Genomic DNA, 17,108 nt, shown 5'->3' with positions numbered 1-17,108 from the left:
CGTCCCACATTTAGAATTTCTAATACTTACCAAAGACAGGGCGTATTGCAGATGAAATGTGTCATTGGTCGTGAACGTGAATTACTCCCGTCTGTAGCCTGGAAACTGAAAGTCATCTCCGAGATAGAAAGGACCTCAGCAAGAAACAAGAGTCGGGCAATGTCTGTGAAGAAAAAGCGAGCCAGCTGCTGCTTGGATTTTCTTCCCGCAGCTCGCGCGGAAGGGCCTGCGGTCCTGTATAAATACTCGCCTCTCGCCCTCTACCATCGCCAGTTCCCGCTTTCCTTTCACACAGGTAGCTGTAGCTGATCCCAGGTCAGTACCACTGCGTTCAAGCACTCTGGTTCACATTTCTGTTACGATAAAATCCAAACCTGCGTGACAGTTGCTTTTCTTAATTTACCACTAACTTTCAGTTTTCACCTAATAATGTAATATAATTTCTACTTTAAATCTGTGGCAATGAGTACGGGAAATCTTTAATTTGGACCCGTTAATTACATCCATATCCGTGGACAACCTAGAAGCAATGTTAAACATTTTTAAAGCCATAGACTGCAAAAGTCCGTTACTTACAGACATGTATACAAATACGACACTAACACTAAATTGTTTTCATACATCAATAACTTGTTCTTGGATAGATGTAATACATTTTTCTTCGTTTACATGAAAATCTTTGTGCTCTCAAGCAAACGTGTAGAGAGAGAATATCTACTTAAAAATGCATAAAACGTTTTGTCCAGATAAATGACATTTAAAATTTACAGATACGAACTCTCATGTTTTAGGGTTATTATCATCATGAAGATGCAGTCCGTCTTTGCTTTCGTCCTTGTGGGTAAGTCATTTTGAAAGGACATTAATTATGTTTTGCCTGCTGAAGTGTCATGTAGAAGCTCCATAATCTGCATTTCTCTTTGTGCGCAGGGCTGTGGTGCTCAGCTATAGCAGCCGAGGACGCGGGACAGCTGGCCAACGTAAGTTACACGAAAGCAAATGCTTTTGAACTGACCACAAATTCTGCATCAGTTATCGGAGATTAAGGTTTCATTACAGATAACAGTTCACACCGAGCTTTAGCGTTATCGAAGAAAAGAGTGATCATTGTCACTTAACAGTTTTTGTAGCTCAAACGCGTTTGATCAAATCTAAAGTCTGGTCTTACGTAAAATCGCTAAGCGGGTCTACGGCTCCTATTCAGTCCCTTGTTGACCAGTCTGGTGTGGCAGTTGAAGATAGCAAAACGAAATCCAAAGTTTTAAATTTCACGTTCAAGAAACCGTTCACACAGGAGAGTGGTACAAACATACCATCATTTTACCATCGGATAGGCTCCCCTATGGAAGACATAGTAATAAGCATCCCTGGCGTACAGAAACAACTGAAAGATTGAAAGCAAATAAATAACCAGGTCCAGATGGAATCCCAGTTCCATTTTACAAAGAGCATCCTACGGCATTGGCCCCTTATCTAGCTTGCATTTATTGTGAATCTCTCGCCCAGCACAATGTTCCAAACGATTGGAAAAAAAGTGCAGGTGACTCCAGTGTATAAGAAGGGAAACGAATTACAGACCATTATCCTTAACTTCTGTTTTCTGCGGAATCCTTGAACATATTCTCAGTTGGAATATAATAACCTTTCTTGAGACTGAGAAGCTTATATCCGCGAATCAGCATGGTTTTAGGAAGCATCGCTTGTGCGAAACTCAGCTTGCCCTTTTCTCACATGATATACTGCGAACTATAGCTGAAGGGCAACAGGCAGATTCCATATTTCTAGATTTCTGGAAAGCATTTGCCACGGAGTCCCACTGCAGGCTGTTAACGAAGGTACGAGCATATGGAATAAGTTCGCAGATATGTGAGTGGCTCGAAAACTTCTTAAATAATAGAGCCTAGTACGTTGTCCTCAACGGCATGTGTTCATCAGAGACAAGGGTATCGTCAGGTGTGCCCCAGGGAAGTGTGGTAGGACCGCTGTTGTTCTCTATATGCATAAATGATTTGCGGACAGGGTGGGCAGCAATCTGCGGTTGTTTGCTGATGATGGCGTGGTGTTCGGTAAGGTGTCGAAGTTGAGTGACTGTAGGAAGATACAAGACTACTTACACAAAATTTACAGTTGGTGTAATGAATGGCAGCTAGCCCTAAATGTGGAAAAATGTAAGTTGATGCGGATGAGTAGGAAGATCAGACCTGTAATGTTAGGATACAGTGATACTAGTGTCCTGCTTGACATAGTCTAGTCACTTAAATATCTGGGCATAACGTTGCAAAGCGAAATGAGATGGAAGGAGCATGTGGGAACTGTGGTATGGAAGGCGAATAGTCGACTTCGGTTTATTTACAGAATTTCAGATAAAGAGTGATTAACTTGTAAAGGAGATCGCATATAGGACGCTGATGCGACCTAGTCTTGAGTTCTGCTCGAGTGTTTGGGATCTTTACCAGGCCGGATTGAAGGAAGACATCGAAGGAATTCAGAGGCAGGCTGTTAGATTTGTTACCGGTAGGTTTGATGGTTCAAATGGCTGTAAGAACTATGGGACTTAACATCTGAGGTCATCAGTCCCCTAGACTTAGGACTAATTAAACCTAACTGACCTAAGGACATCACACACATCCGTGCCCGAGGCAGGATTCGAACCTGCGACCGTAGCTGCAGCGCGGTTCCGGACTGAAGCGCCTAGAACCGCTCGGCCACAGCGGCCGGCGGTAGGTTTGAAGAACACGTAAGTTTTACGGAGATGGTTGTGTGTATGTATGTACGTATTAAACCGGGGACCTAGAAACGACGGAGAGACTTCGTTCCACCGTAGCCCTGAGTATTTCACAACCCCACAACAGGCCACAGCAGTCCACCCACCCCACCGCCGCCCCACACCGAACCCAGGGTTACTGTGCGGTTCGGCCGCCAGTGGACCCCCCCCCCGAGAACGTCTCATACCAGACGAGTGTAATCCCGAATGTTTGCGTGGTGTACGCGTACGAGGAAACCGACACAGTGTAACTGAGGCGGAATAAGGCGAAATTCACCGAGGCACATGGAAAACGCCTTAAAAACCATCCACAGGCTGGCCGGAACACCGGACCTCGACACTTACCCCCGTGTGGATTCGTGCCGGGGACCGACACGCCTTCCCGCTCGGTTCAAATGGTTCAAATGGCTCTGAGCACTATGGGACTTAACATCTATGGTCATCAGTCCCCTAGAACTGAGAACTACTTAAACCTAACTAACCTAAGGACACCACACACATCCATGCCCGAGGCAGGATACGAACCTGCGACCGTAGCAGTCGCGCCTAGAACCGCGAGACCACCGCGGCCGGCCTTCCCGCTCGGGAAGCAGCGCGTTAGACCACGCGGCTAGACGGATAGGCTTTACGGAGATGCTTCGGGAACTCAAATGGGAATCCCCGGATGGAGGGCGACGTTCTTGTTGAGAAACCGTATTGAGAAAATTTAGAGAACTGGCTTTTGAAGCTGATTGCCGAACGATTCTACTGCCACCGCTGCGCATGAGGACTACAAAGATAAGATAGGAGAAATCAGGGCTCGTACGGAGACATATAGACAGTTGTTTTTCCCTCGCTCTGTTTGCGAGTGGAACAGGAAAGGAAATGACTAGTAGTAGTTCAAGGTACCGTCCGCCACCCACAGTACAGTGGCTTGCGGAGTATCTAGGTAGATGTAGCTGTAGATGTAGATGTAGATGTAGAAAGTACGTAATATGGTCATTAACGCGTAGTAAGTTCAGAAAGTAGTTCACACATGTCGTCCCATACTAAGACATCTGCGCAACTACAGTGGTGCATTGTCAGACGAGAGCCCATGTTCTGGGTTTCCTGCAGAAACAGTTCTGCTGCGGGACGGATAACAGGGCATCACGCTGTTCGATACTGAAATGTCGCGGAAACTGAAAACGTACTCCACAGTGGAAGTACGTGAGACAGTACGATTCTTGTGGACAAAATGTCTAAACTGCACACAGATTCACCCTGAAATTCCAGCGGTATGTGGACCAAATGCAGTGTCGCATTAAGCCGTAGTGAAAAGGTACCAACGGTCAACAAGGGTGCACAGATGGCGGTGATAATGTGTAGCTTACATTTTGAAGACCTCTCGTGACTGTACATACTTAAGGGTAATCCTATTACTTTACAGTGTCTTCGATTCTCGGAATATAGTTGCAGTACATCTACATCTTAACTCCGAAAGACGGTTTACAGCCTCTGATGGAACCACAATGGTTGTCGGGGACCTCTATTACTGCTTGCGGATAGTGCGCGGGAAAAACGACAATCGGCAATTCTCCGTATGAGCTAGATGTTGAGTGAATTGCCTCTCATGGTCATTTTCCGAGATATTTATTGGAGAATATGATATAATGTCTGAGTCGTCTTGGAAGTAACACTGTCGGAATCATAACAATACATCTCCGTGGCGCATAACACCTCTCTTAATGGTGTCCTTGTTGCGGTTGGTAAATCGCCTCCGTGAAGAAACACACCGCTCTTCTTTGTATCTTCTGCATCTCATCTTACTCCTACCTGCTACGGGTCACAGGCTGGCGAGCAATATGCAGAAATTGGTCGAACGATGGGGCGTAATGTACCACTTTCTTATATTACTTTTTGTAGTTCGCCCGGTGAATCTCTGTTTCACGTTTGTCTTCCTTTTAACCAGTTTTATGTGGTCGGTGCAATTTACACCACTGCAGACGCATACTTCTTGACATTTTTCGGTTTTTGCTGCTTCCAATAATAACTTTGCTTGAGTAATTTTCGACCACAGCTGTAACGGGTAAAGGAAACCACCCAAGATGTTGCGTATGGCGAAGGATTCTTGAAACAGCCATGTACCATTTACGTCTTTCACAATAATACTCATGTCATCTACAAAAAGAATATTTTTAAGCCATCAGTCATGTTTCTGGTGGATCATTGATAAATATCAATGAAGGCAACAGACACAGAACAGAAACACGTGACACCACCCCACAGGAGTTCCTGGCTGTAGTTCAGAATTACAGAACTTCTTTCTTTCTTTCTTTCGTTTGCTTACGCCATAGTACCGCAGCGATCGCAGGGTCGGCGTGGTTAGAACGGAGTTGGCAGGATTAGTTTTAGGGTTGGCCAGATGCCCTTCCTGCCGCCACCCCGTACCCTCAGGGATCGAATCAGTGTACCCCAGCTGTCTGCATCTAGTGTAAATCGTGAAATAGTGCGAACGTGTTTCAAATGTCTGTGACGCGTGTAACTGAGGCGGAACGTGGGGACCAGCCCGGTATTCAACTAGTGGGATGTGAAAAACCGCCTAAAAACCACATCCAGGCTGGCCGGCACACCGGCCCTCGTCGTTAATCCGCCGGGCGGATTCGATCCAGGGGCGGCGCGCCAACCCGAGTCCAGGAAGCATCACGTTAGCGCTCTCGGCTACCCTGGCGGGTAATTACAGAACTTTTATCTGTACTGTGTTATTTATTCCTACACTCTTTGACAATTTTTTCGTATTTTATTAATTCTTGAATTTTTAAATAAATTTTCTAATCAGCATTTTGTAAAATATGTACTGACTCGTTCCATGAACAAATACAGTTCGTTTTATGACCATTCATTTTCCTACCTGGATGTAACGCTGACAGTTAAGCCTACATGTTCGCCATGTCACTAAAATTTGAACGATTTATAGCTAGAATTTTGCTCTGTATATTCTCCGCATTTGGAATCATTTAGGCCAATCTTTCTGGGCTGTTGCAATTTACAACACACATTTAGACTCGATGCATACGAACGCCTTGTTATCGAGAGCTCGCAGCGTCATTTCCTAGCTTGTTTTAGCAGTATACGTGAAACAATGGAGCCGCACACAATACGGCAGGGAAGCTGATATCTCGCTACGAGGACGCGGCGAGACAGATGGACAATCGCTGCTGCTTCCCAGCGATTCCGCAGATCGCGACGCCGGCACGGTAGCTCAACGTGTTCGGCTAGAGGGTAATGCGCCCTTCGTAATAAAAAAAACTGAGTTAACAAATCAACAACGAACGTAAATGGAAGTCTTACGATGTCGGCCCCGAGCAGATGCAACGAACTACAGTGAACAAAAAGAAAATAAAAAAAAATCGCGGCCAAGCAGCAGTCGTAGGAGAATGGGGCAGTGCACACGATGACAGCTGCCGTCATCCTGCCATGGATGTAGTCGATTTCGAAGTGGAGTTGTTTATTCAAATGGTTCGAATGGCTCTGAGCACTATGGGACTTAACATCTGTGGTCATAAGTCCCCTAGAACTTAGAACTACTGAAACCTAACTAACCTAAGGACATCACACACATCCATGCCCGAGGCAGGATTCCTTAACTAACCTAAGGACACCACACACATCCATGCCCGATGCAGGATTCGAACCTGCGACCGTAGCGGTCACGCGGTTTCAGACTGTAGCGCCTAGAACCGCACGGCCACACGGCCGGCAGTTGTTTATTGAAGAGGCGAGGAAATACCCTGAAAAGTAGAAAAAGATTTTCTTCCGCTGCGCACAGTGGCCCCTTTCCTTGCGGATGTTTGAGAATTTGGTCGTAACTGTACTTGCAGAGTGTAGGCAAGTGTAATGGACGCGTGTGTGGTAGGTTCAAATGGCTCTGAGCACTATGGGACTTAACTTCTGAGGTCATCAGTCCCCTAGAACTTAGAACTAGTTAAACCTAACTAACCTAAGGACATCACACACATCCATGCTCGAGGCAGGATTCGAACCTGCCACCGTAGCGGTCTTGCGGCTCCAGACTGTAGCGCCTAGAACCGCTCCGTCACTCCGGCCGGCCATGTATAGTGTTATGTTTGCGTTGGTTGGTTGACTTGGGGGAGGGGACCAACAGCGAGGTCATTGGTGCCGTCGAAGGTAGGGGTAGGTGGTTAGTCTTTAACGTCCCGTCGACAACGAGGTCATTAGAGACGGGGCCCTAGCTCGGGATAGGGAAGGATTGGGAAGGAAATCGGCCGTGCCCTTTCAAAGGAACCATCCCGGCATTTGCCTGAAACGATTTAGGGAATTCACGGAAAACCTAAATCAGGATGGTTGGAGACGGGATTGAACCGTCGTCCTCCCGAATGGGAGTCCAGTGTGCTAACCACTGCGCCACCTCGCTCGGTGCCGTCGAAGGGAAGGATGCGGAAGTAAGTCGGTTGTGCCCTTTCTACAGGGTGGTCAGAAACAGTCTGAAAAATTGTAAGGGCGTTGCAGAAAGGGTTGTGCTGCGAAATAATTTTTAAGAAAAAAGCATTAGATATGTTGCGCCGTTTCCGAGATAATTAGCACTGAAGTGAGCCAATCAGGCCGTTCCTTGCGCGCGCTAACTCGAGCGGCCGCCAGAGTCGGTGTTGCCAAACGTGTCCTTCGTTTGGTTTGCTAAAAACCGAATAAGAGAGCGACACGGGACGGTATGGACTGAACCAGAGCCAAAGGCTGGGCAGTCTCGTGCGCTGTCATCTACGCTGTGAGAATAACTGACACTAACTGTATCTAGCGGGGCGCTTGAATTTGCGCGAGAAACGGCCCAATTGGCTAACTAGATAATTATCTCGGAAACGGCGCAACGTATCGAATTTTTTTCTCAGCAATTATTTCTCAGCAGAATCTGCACGGCAACACCTTTACAAGATTTTCACACTGTTTCTGACCACCCTGTATAAGTCTATAAGTGGTATAAACATAGGTATGCCTTTGTTTTAACCTATCACCTCCGATGAATATTTCACCGGAACTCAAACTGATCTATCCCGATGTCGGCTTCTATCAGTTTTTCCATTCTTCTGTAAATAATCAGTCATCACCTCTCAGTAGTAACAGTATAAAATACAACGTGTTTTTATTTAATATTTCACACATGGAAAGTACATGCCAAAAGTAGCTATTAAGCTCCAATAAACATGGGTCCGCAGATCAGCCGTTGCCGAAGTATCGCATTAATTCTGGTTGGGAACCAACTGTAAACGCCCCTGGATAACGCAGTATTTCCTTTGATATCTCAAGGTTTGGAATCGACTATATATTCGTTTAAGCATGCGCAACTACTTTCTCCGTGCACTGTGCCGTACTGGCCTCACAATCAGTCACAAACGTGGAGTCGCTATTGACAGCTGTTTCACCAGTGAAGAGTACGCTGACATGCACTTCATGTATGACAAAGAGAACAGCAGTGACCTATAGGCTGCACGATTGTATGAAGAAGCTTTTCCTCTCCACAGGCAGCCCGACAAGCTTACATTTAGCCGGTTACATCAGCGCCTTAGAGAAATCGGGAGTTTCGTACAACATGTACGACAAGGTTGACCTAGATCCATAATACCCGATGTCGAGAAAAGGATGTTACGCATTTTACACGAACATCAGAGCACTTAAAAAAGGAGGATTGCTACCCAAGAGCGTGTCCCGAGTCATAGCAATGTATGGCGGATTTTACGTAGGGAAGTACTTGTATCCATATCATCTCCAGCGAGTGCAAGCCCTCAACAAAGCAGACTTGCATCCTAGAGAGAATTTCTGCTAATGGGGGCAACAACAGTGTACCCTGAATCCCCTGTTTGTAAGCAGTGTTCTGTTCACGGGTGGGGCTGGCTTTACCTGTGACGGTATTTTTAACTACCATAACTGTCACATTTGGGTCGATGTCAATCCTAATGCAACACACGTATCACGATACCAGCAGCGTTATTCGTTATACGTCCGGGCAGGACTGCTCGGACACTGCATAACTGGAGCACAATTCTTACCACAGAGACTAATCGGACAGCAGTATATGCGGTTTCTACGGACTGTATTTCCAGATGTACATGATGATGTCCCACTGGAGTAACGCCTGAACATGTGGTTCATGCATGACGGAGCTCCAGCACATTTTCATTTACGAGTGCGCCAGCTTCTAACTCGGACGTATGGTCAACATTGGATAAGTAGAGGGCAGTCTTTACCTTGGCCTCCGAGGTCTCCAGATTTAAATCCCATGGATTTCTGTGTGTGGCGCCTCACGTAGGAGCTCCCAACTAGCAGTAAGCCCGCCCTCTGCGACCACCTGGATCTTGCAGACTGAGGGGCAACCTCTGGAACAGGACAAGCAGCCATATCTGGCCGAAGATCAGTATCAGCCGGAGACAGAGCCTGAAACCGGTTCGTCAGACAAACTGGAGAGGCCTTCCGTTCAGCCCTCGGGAATGTCTTTCGCCGCTTGCCACACCTGGAGACGACCTCCCACTCTACCACGGGCGATGGGCCAGCCTCAATGTGGGCAGTATCCCCAGCAGCCACAGCCGTAGTCCGATCGGGGGATGCGTGGGACGAGCTGGCCGTCCCCGACAAACCCCCGCCCGGACCCCCACAGTGATGCCCACTGGCAACAGCCTCAAGCTGTGTGATCGAAGCCAACACTGCCTGAAGCTGGGAGCGAAGGGATGCCAACTCAGCCTACATCCGAACACAGCAGTCGCAGTCCCTATCCGTGCTAAATACTGTTGTGCAAAGAACGTCTGAACTAATCTACAGAGAGCACAAACAATTCGATATAAAATTTAAACGGTTATTAAAATACAAGATTGCCTAGGAAATGCAGTGATGCTGCTACTTGCGCACTGCTGACACACTGCTCGGCGGCAGAAGGAGACTATGCGATTTTACACTATTCAGGTACTAAAACGCGATGCTACAACTCTCAAATACTATAATACGCCCGAAAGTTATGAATTAAACAATGGAAGTACCCAAAAACACGCAAAGAAATTGATAATTAAACTATGTGACAAATAAGTGAGCTAAGAGTATACGACTTGCTGCTGGCAGCTGCTTATCCATGAATAATGAGAATGTATCTTTTTGCTTGTTGCGACGGCAGGTGGAGGCGGATCCGGCGGTGGCTTCTTCCGAGGCGGAGGCGGCGGAGTCGAGCTACGGACACGGCCACGGGCACAGCGTGGGCGCGGGCCTGGTGAGCATCGCGCAGGGCGCCGTGGACGCCGCCCACGCCGCAGTAGCCGGCCAGCCGGCCGCGGGCGGCCAGGCCGCCTTCCAGGCCAAGAACGCCCTCGCGCAGAACGCCGCCGCCGCGGCAGCCACGGCGCAGGCCGCGCTCGCCGGCAAGCAGGTGAGCTCTCACAATTTTTCTTATTTACTTCTCATCTTATACACAAAGAAGCAGTTGTCTACTACGCTCAGTTGATGAAAATAAACGGATACACTTTGGGTTTGCATGTGACAGTACTACTGTAGAACAGCGCTTTTTTTTTTGTGAAACTGCTTGCAGTTTTGCAGAGTTATTGCTGGTTTTGTGGGTCTTCACTTATTTATGAAAAGCAATGTATAATTTCATTTCAAGGCTTGAGTTATATGTTTAAAAAAAGACATAGTGCTTTGCCCAAGATATTTCCTTTATGATCTGCGTGCTGCTGTTATTCGCTTCTTGAATACAGAGTGGCCAAAAGTCATGGGCAAGCTCTGACTGTGTGTTCGATGGCCAGATATTGTCTATACTGTGCATTTGACTCTATGAAGGCATGGAAGAAATGGATACGTGAGGCGCCAATTCAAATCGGCGACGATCTTTATTGCCGTAGACCGTCAATAGCCCGTATGCCTCTGTGATGGCGACGTGACGTTCGTTGGTCATACACTGGTCCTTCTGTGCAGCTGTTTACGCATGTGGTGATAATCTGCAATACGGAAGATCCACCCGAGGCAACGCTGATCACAGAAACCCGAATGTTTATGTAATCTCTGACATGCGTAAATTATTTTAAGTTAGATTAAGTAGTATATAAGCCTAGGGACCGACGACTTGAGCAGTTAAGTCCTATAGGAACTTACCACCATTTTACAACCAATTCAAAGTCAGTGAACTCGCGATGTACTGCCACGTTAACTCCACAGCTGTATATAAAAGACTGCCTACATATACGCCCCATTCAGGTTTCATCCAGGGGACATCTTCAAATGGGACAACCTTACCCATGACCTTTCGTCATTCAGTTCAGTCATGCATCTACTGCTCATAACACTCTATTATTCTAAAGTAAAAGGGAAAAGTGAAACATTAGTTGTTGCAAAAGTAACAACATGCAAGTACATACAAGAAATTTGTTTTAAAAACGAAAAAAATTACAAACAGAATAGTTATTTCTGTTGTGGCGTAGCAAGAGCCACGCCACTCGGAGGTAGCCGAAAGGCACGCGATGTAATGCAGACGGGCGTGAATTCTGGAACAGGATAACTATTGAATGGTAGCAAGAAAAGTACGTAGCTTATAATATATACTTAACTTTAATTCTCTGATGAATACAGCAATCTTCATGATACAAGTGAGACTCATTAAGATACATGCAATGTTACAAATGGCGCCTTGCTAAGTCGTAGCCATTAACTTAGCTGAAGGCTATTCTAACTGTCTCTCGGCAAATGAGAGGAAGGCTGCGTACGTCTAGTCGCTAGCAATGTCGTCCGTACAACTGGGGCGAGTGCTAGTCCGTCTTTCTAGACCTGCCATGTGGTGGCGCTAGGTCTGCAAGTACTGATGGCGGCGACACGCGGGTCCGACATGTACTAATGGACCGCGGCCGATTTAAGCTACCACCTAGCAAGTGTGGTGTCTGGCGGTGACACCACAATTTCTTTTATAAAACATCTTGTTCCTAAAATTGTTAATAAATTTCAAATTTTAAAAGTCAATGCAAATTATGCTTGATTGATGGGCTGTAGTAGTATCAGAAAGTCAATTTTATGCAACCACAAACAATGTAGTGGTGGATCGTCCAGTGAATCTTTTCTTGGTGAAATATGCTTTCATTTGTGTGTATATGTGTGTGTGTGTGTATTTTATTCTAACAGACGCACACCGAGTATAGCAGTAGACAGACAGCACTGGGAAGTTCTTTGTGTCCTAGAGTCAAATTCGTTTCTGTTTTTTAAGTTTTATTTGTGATTCAGTATCATGGCCAGGAGCACCTAGGAGCTAGTCTCCAAGGTAGATCCACACCAGAAGATAGATTAAAATATATTTTTCAATATTGAAAATGATGGTATGGCATTATTGGTTGCGAGACCCTGTCACAGATTGTTCAGCTGACTGGTTCAAGTCTATTTGCCGCCACTTTGCGAACTTTCATGTCATTGAAGATGAGATGAAATTATCAGGCCAACACAAACACCCAGTCCCTGAGTGAAGAGAATATCTGATTCAACAAGGAACCAAACACGGGACTCCTATGACCTGGAGGCAGCATTGCAAACCATTAGTTATGTTAATGTGTGGTGTCTGTTCTTTCAGACATGTCCATAGGAACAGACACCACGCATTAATATAACTGATTCACCTCTATGGGCAATGACTCACAAGGGAACATTTCCATCGCACCCCCCTCAGTTTAGTTATAACTTGGCACAGTGGATAGGCCTTGAAAAACTGAACACAGATCGATCAAGAAAACAGGAAGAAGTTGTGTGGAACTATGAAAAAATAAGCAAAATATACAAACTGGGTCGTCCACGCGTAAGATAAGCAATATTAAGGGCAATGTGAGGCGAGGAGCTCTGTGGTTCCGTGGTTAGCGTGAACAGCTGCGGAATGAGAGGTCCTTGGTTCAAATCTTCCCTCGACCGAAAATTTTAACTTTTTATTTTCAGTTTATGTGAAAAACTCGTATGTTTTCATCACTATTTTTGGAGTGATTATTACATCCACAAGAAAACCTAAATCGGGCAAGGTAGAAGAAAGTTTTCACCCATTCGCCAAGTGTACTAGTTAGGTGGGTCGACAACATATTCCTGTCATGTGACGCACATGCTGTCACCAGTGTCGTATACAAAATATCAGACGTGTTTTCCTGTGGAGGAATCGGTTGACCTATGACCTTGCGATCAAATGTTTTCGGTTCCCATTGGAGAGGCACGTCCTTTCGTCCACTAATCACACGGTTTTGCGGTGCGGTGGCAAAACACAGACACTAAACTTATTACAGTGAACAGAGACGTCAATGAACGAACGGACAGATCATAACTTTGCGAAAATAAAGAAAGCAAAATTTTCAGTGGAGGGCAGATTTGAACCAAGGACCTCTCGTTCTGCAGCTGTTCACACTAACCACGGGACCACGGCGCTCCTCGCCTGACTTTGCCCATAATATTGCCTATCTTACGCATGGACGACCCAGTTTGTATATTTTGCTTATTTTTTCATAGTTCCACACAACTTCTTCCTGTTTTCTCGATTGATCTGTGTTCAGTTTTTCAAGGCCTATCCATTGTGCCAACTTATAACTAAATCTGAGGGGGGTGCGATGGGGATGTTCCCTTGTCAGAAACCTTCAGTGTCGATGCACAATACCGTTTGACCTCCTCTGGGAATCTCGTGGACAGGGACTGTAGATAGGTGGCGCTACATAGGAATGTGTGACGGCCAGCAGGCGTGTCGAGATAGTACATGCAGTTGCAATAATTACTGAGTCTGGATGGTGCAATGGTTAATGTAACTGCCTAGTAAGGAGGAGATCTTGGGTTCGAGTCCTGGTTCAGGAAATATTTTCACTCATCACCACTGATTCTGCATAACGTTCTGATGCAGCTGACATCAATAGTTCCTTCTCTTTCCTTTCCTTTCTCTTCCTTCCACCTTCAGTTTACATAAAAGGTAAATACTAGACCACTAGCTGTGGATATTACAGTGTATTACAGAATTTAAATTATTAGGAAGCAGTCTGAATATTTTCCATGTTCATTTTAATAAGTCTAATTTTGGTAACTGCTGACATCAAGTGGAAACTTAAAACTGCAGCTGTAGAGGCCAGTTAGCTTCATGTAACAGAGGTGTAGGACCATGGCTTCTGCGCAGTTCAGCTCTTAAGGATTTCCAGAAGGTCCAACAATCTGAGCCTAAGGAAGTCATATCAAACTTGCCACAGTTTTCATATCCAACTGCTTAAAATGAAGGGAATCGCTCTGAGATTCCTTGTTCTGTATTTGTCTTCTATGTTTTGATGTGTCATTAATCTACATTTAATACTGATGTTTTGATAGAGTTAGGCATACTCTTCTGCTGCTGTTATTAGTATACCTTTACTGCAGAGGTAGAAGTGACAGCTGCGTAAATTTCTCGCTAAAGTGCGCTGGAATATAATAAAATGAGAGTCAATATCTAGCAACAGAGTCACAAACAATTAGCTGAAATAAGGGCATGAAACATATGTTCTTAATTTCAGTTGCTAACATGTCCATTACCTGCTAACATAGTTTGTTTTATAAAGTATGTCATTTATAAGTTTGTTTCTGTTTATTGAGGTTCAATTTCAGGATTTTCGCAACATATGTGTCAGATTCAACTGCTGCAAACATGTATTTCGTGACACAACTGAAGGGGATAAAAAAACTGGCAAGATCCTATGGCAGTTGAGATTTTAGCACAGATTCATAGCTTTCCCTTGTTCAGACAACATCAACTTACATATACTACTGATCATTAAAATTGCTACACCAAGAAGAACTGCAGATGATAAACGGGTATTCATTGGACAAATATATTATACTAGAACTGACATGTGATTACATTTTCACACAATTTGGGTACATAGATCCTGAGAATTCAATACCCAGATCAACCACCTCTGGCTGTAATAATGGCCTTGATACGCCTGCACATTGAGTCAAACAGAGCTTTGATGGCGTGTACAGGTACAGCTGCCCATGCAGCTTCAACACGATACCACAGTTCATCAAGAGTGGTGACTGGCGTATTGTGACGAGCCAGTTGCTCGGCCGCCATTGACCAGACGTTTTCAATTGGTGAGAGATCTGCAGAATGTGCTGGCCAGGGCAGCAGTCGAACATTTTCTGTATCCAGAAAGGCCCGTACAGGACCTACAACATGCGGTCGTGCATTATCCTACTGAAATGTAGGGTTTCGCAGGGATCGAATGAAGGGTACAGCCACGGGTCATAACACATCTGAAATGTAATGTCCACTGTTCAAAGTGCCATCAATGCGAACAAGAGGTGACCGAGACGTGTAACCAATTGCACCCCATACCATCACGCCAGGTGATACGCCAGTATGGCGATGACAAATACACGCTTTCAATGTGCTTTCACCGCGATGTCGCCAAAACCGATGCGACCATCATGATGCTGTAAACAGAACCTCGATTCATCCGATAAAATGACGTTTTGCCATTCGTGCACCCAGGTTCGTCATTGAGTACAACATCACTGGCGCTCCTGTCTGTGATGCAGCATAGAGGGTAACCGCAGCCATGGTCTCTGAGCCGATAGTGCATGCTGCTGCAAACGTCGTCGAACTATTCGTGGAGATAGTTGTTGTCTTGTAAACGTCCCCATCTGTCGACTCAGGGATGGAGACATGGCTGCACGATCCGTTACAGCCATGCGGATAAGATGCCTGTCAGTTCGACTGTGAGTGAAGCGAGGCCGTTGGGATCCAGCCTTCCGTATTACTCTCCTGAATCCACCAGTTCCATGTTCTGCTAACAGTCATTGGATGTCGACCAACGTGAGCAGCAATGTCACGATACGATAAACCGCAATCGCGATAGGCTACAATCCGACCTTTATCAAAGTCGGAAACTTGATGGAACGCATTTCTCCTCCTTACACGAGGCATCACAACAACGTTTCACGAGGCAATGCCGGTCAACTGCTGTTTGTGTATGAGAAATTGGTTGGAAACTTTCCTCATGTCAGCACGTGAATGCTCTGAAAAACTAATCATTTGCATATCACAGCATCTTCTTGCTGTTGGTTAAATTTCGCATCCGTAGCACGTCATCTTCTTGGTGCCGCAATTTTAATGGCCGGTAGTGGAAATCAAGTTATACTTTTCATGTAATGTTGAAAATGATTCACATGTTCGAGTGTGCCACCATTTACTGCAATACATCAAGAGAAAACCCTATCGATGTTCGTGATTACTGTGCTGATAAGTGATGAATCCAACCAGAAGACTGTCTGAGAAGGAGATAAGCAGTGTAGAGGAATTATTTTCAGCTGATCGTGGCTAACCTGGAGCAGGCACAGCGGGACGCTCTGGTGCAGGTGGAGTCTGAGCTGCTGCAGCTGGCGCAGGCGCAGCGAGCTGCCACGACGGCGGCCGAGTCCGTGGAGGCGACACAGAACCAGGTGCGCGCAGTAACGGCGGCGGTGAACGCTGCGCAGGTGGCGGCCGACCAGGCGGCGCGCGCCGCGCAGGAGGCGCAGGCCGAGCTGGCGTCGCAGAGCGGCATGGTGGCGGCGGCGCGCACGCGCTTCGGCCAGGCGCAGGCCCAGCTGGAGGACGCGCGCGCAGACCTGGCCGCCACGCAGCACGCCGCGCAGCAGGCCGCTGCAGCTGCACAGGCCGCGCAGGCCAATGCGCACAAGCACGGCCACCACTGACCTCGCCACCCGTCCTAAAATTTGTTTCCTTGCTGAGTTTGATACTCCAGTTCCATTCTCAGCAGTGTAACAAGTAACATCTATGCTCTCCTCTCCTCCATCGGTATGGATAATGCGGGGCTTTACTCGTAGTTTATCTGATTACTAATAATTTGTACTATTATATTAAAAGCTTGTAACAATGTTCCCTCAGACTCTTTTCTTGTGTGTTAACAAATATCTACCAACTATACTGAAGAAGGATAACACACTTAATGAAAGGCAAAGATCATAAGAGTGGTATTGAAAGGAGTCTTTCCTGCACTTGTTACTTCATTAATAAACAGGAACTAGCTGCTGTGAAATTTCAGAGAGCTGTTTCTATAAGTGTATTAAGACTGCAATGTCAAAAGAATGGATGCTATTGTAGTAATGCATTTTGTACTTTTACAAATAAATAAAAGTTGAAATATTACTGTTTTATTCAATATGAGACCTATTAATATCCACATGTCTGGTTATTTATTTATCGTATGGCAATACAGACACGTAAGACAGAAACAGACAAATCACTAATATAACAAGCGTTAATAATTGCAATCAAACATTACTAATATAACAAAGTTTAAGAATCACAAACAAACATCAAGTCTATTAATACAATCTGTCGACTCTGGAGTTGTGAACAGGAAGCCGTCAG

The 17,108-nt window shown here is 45.7% G+C and overlaps 1 protein-coding gene across 1 annotated transcript; it reads left to right on the top strand.

Moving 5' to 3' along the window:
- Window positions 1-282: 282 nt before the first annotated feature.
- On the top strand, window positions 283-16,835 carry LOC126184670 (nuclease SbcCD subunit C-like). Its single transcript, XM_049927155.1, has 5 exons — window positions 283-315; window positions 792-841; window positions 931-980; window positions 9,894-10,142; window positions 16,043-16,835. Exons 2-5 carry the CDS (start codon window positions 805-807, stop codon window positions 16,427-16,429), a joined length of 723 nt encoding a protein of 240 aa, XP_049783112.1. The 5' UTR covers window positions 283-315; window positions 792-804; the 3' UTR covers window positions 16,430-16,835.
- The last annotated feature ends 273 nt before the right edge of the window (window positions 16,836-17,108 follow it).

This window comes from Schistocerca cancellata, chromosome 4 (assembly GCF_023864275.1).
Source record: "Schistocerca cancellata isolate TAMUIC-IGC-003103 chromosome 4, iqSchCanc2.1, whole genome shotgun sequence".
In the NCBI taxonomy this organism is placed as follows: domain Eukaryota; kingdom Metazoa; phylum Arthropoda; class Insecta; order Orthoptera; family Acrididae; genus Schistocerca; species Schistocerca cancellata.
Note: the sequence above shows the minus strand (reverse complement) of the source record. Positions and strands in the feature narration are given on the sequence as shown.

Coding starts and splice junctions, on each gene's coding strand:
- LOC126184670 (XM_049927155.1), top strand. CDS start 805: ATGAAGATGCAGTCCGTCTTTGCTTTCGTCCTTGTGG. Junction 842..930: donor CTTTGCTTTCGTCCTTGTGG/GTAAGTCATTTT, acceptor CTTTGTGCGCAG/GGCTGTGGTGCTCAGCTATA. Junction 981..9,893: donor ACGCGGGACAGCTGGCCAAC/GTAAGTTACACG, acceptor TTGCGACGGCAG/GTGGAGGCGGATCCGGCGGT.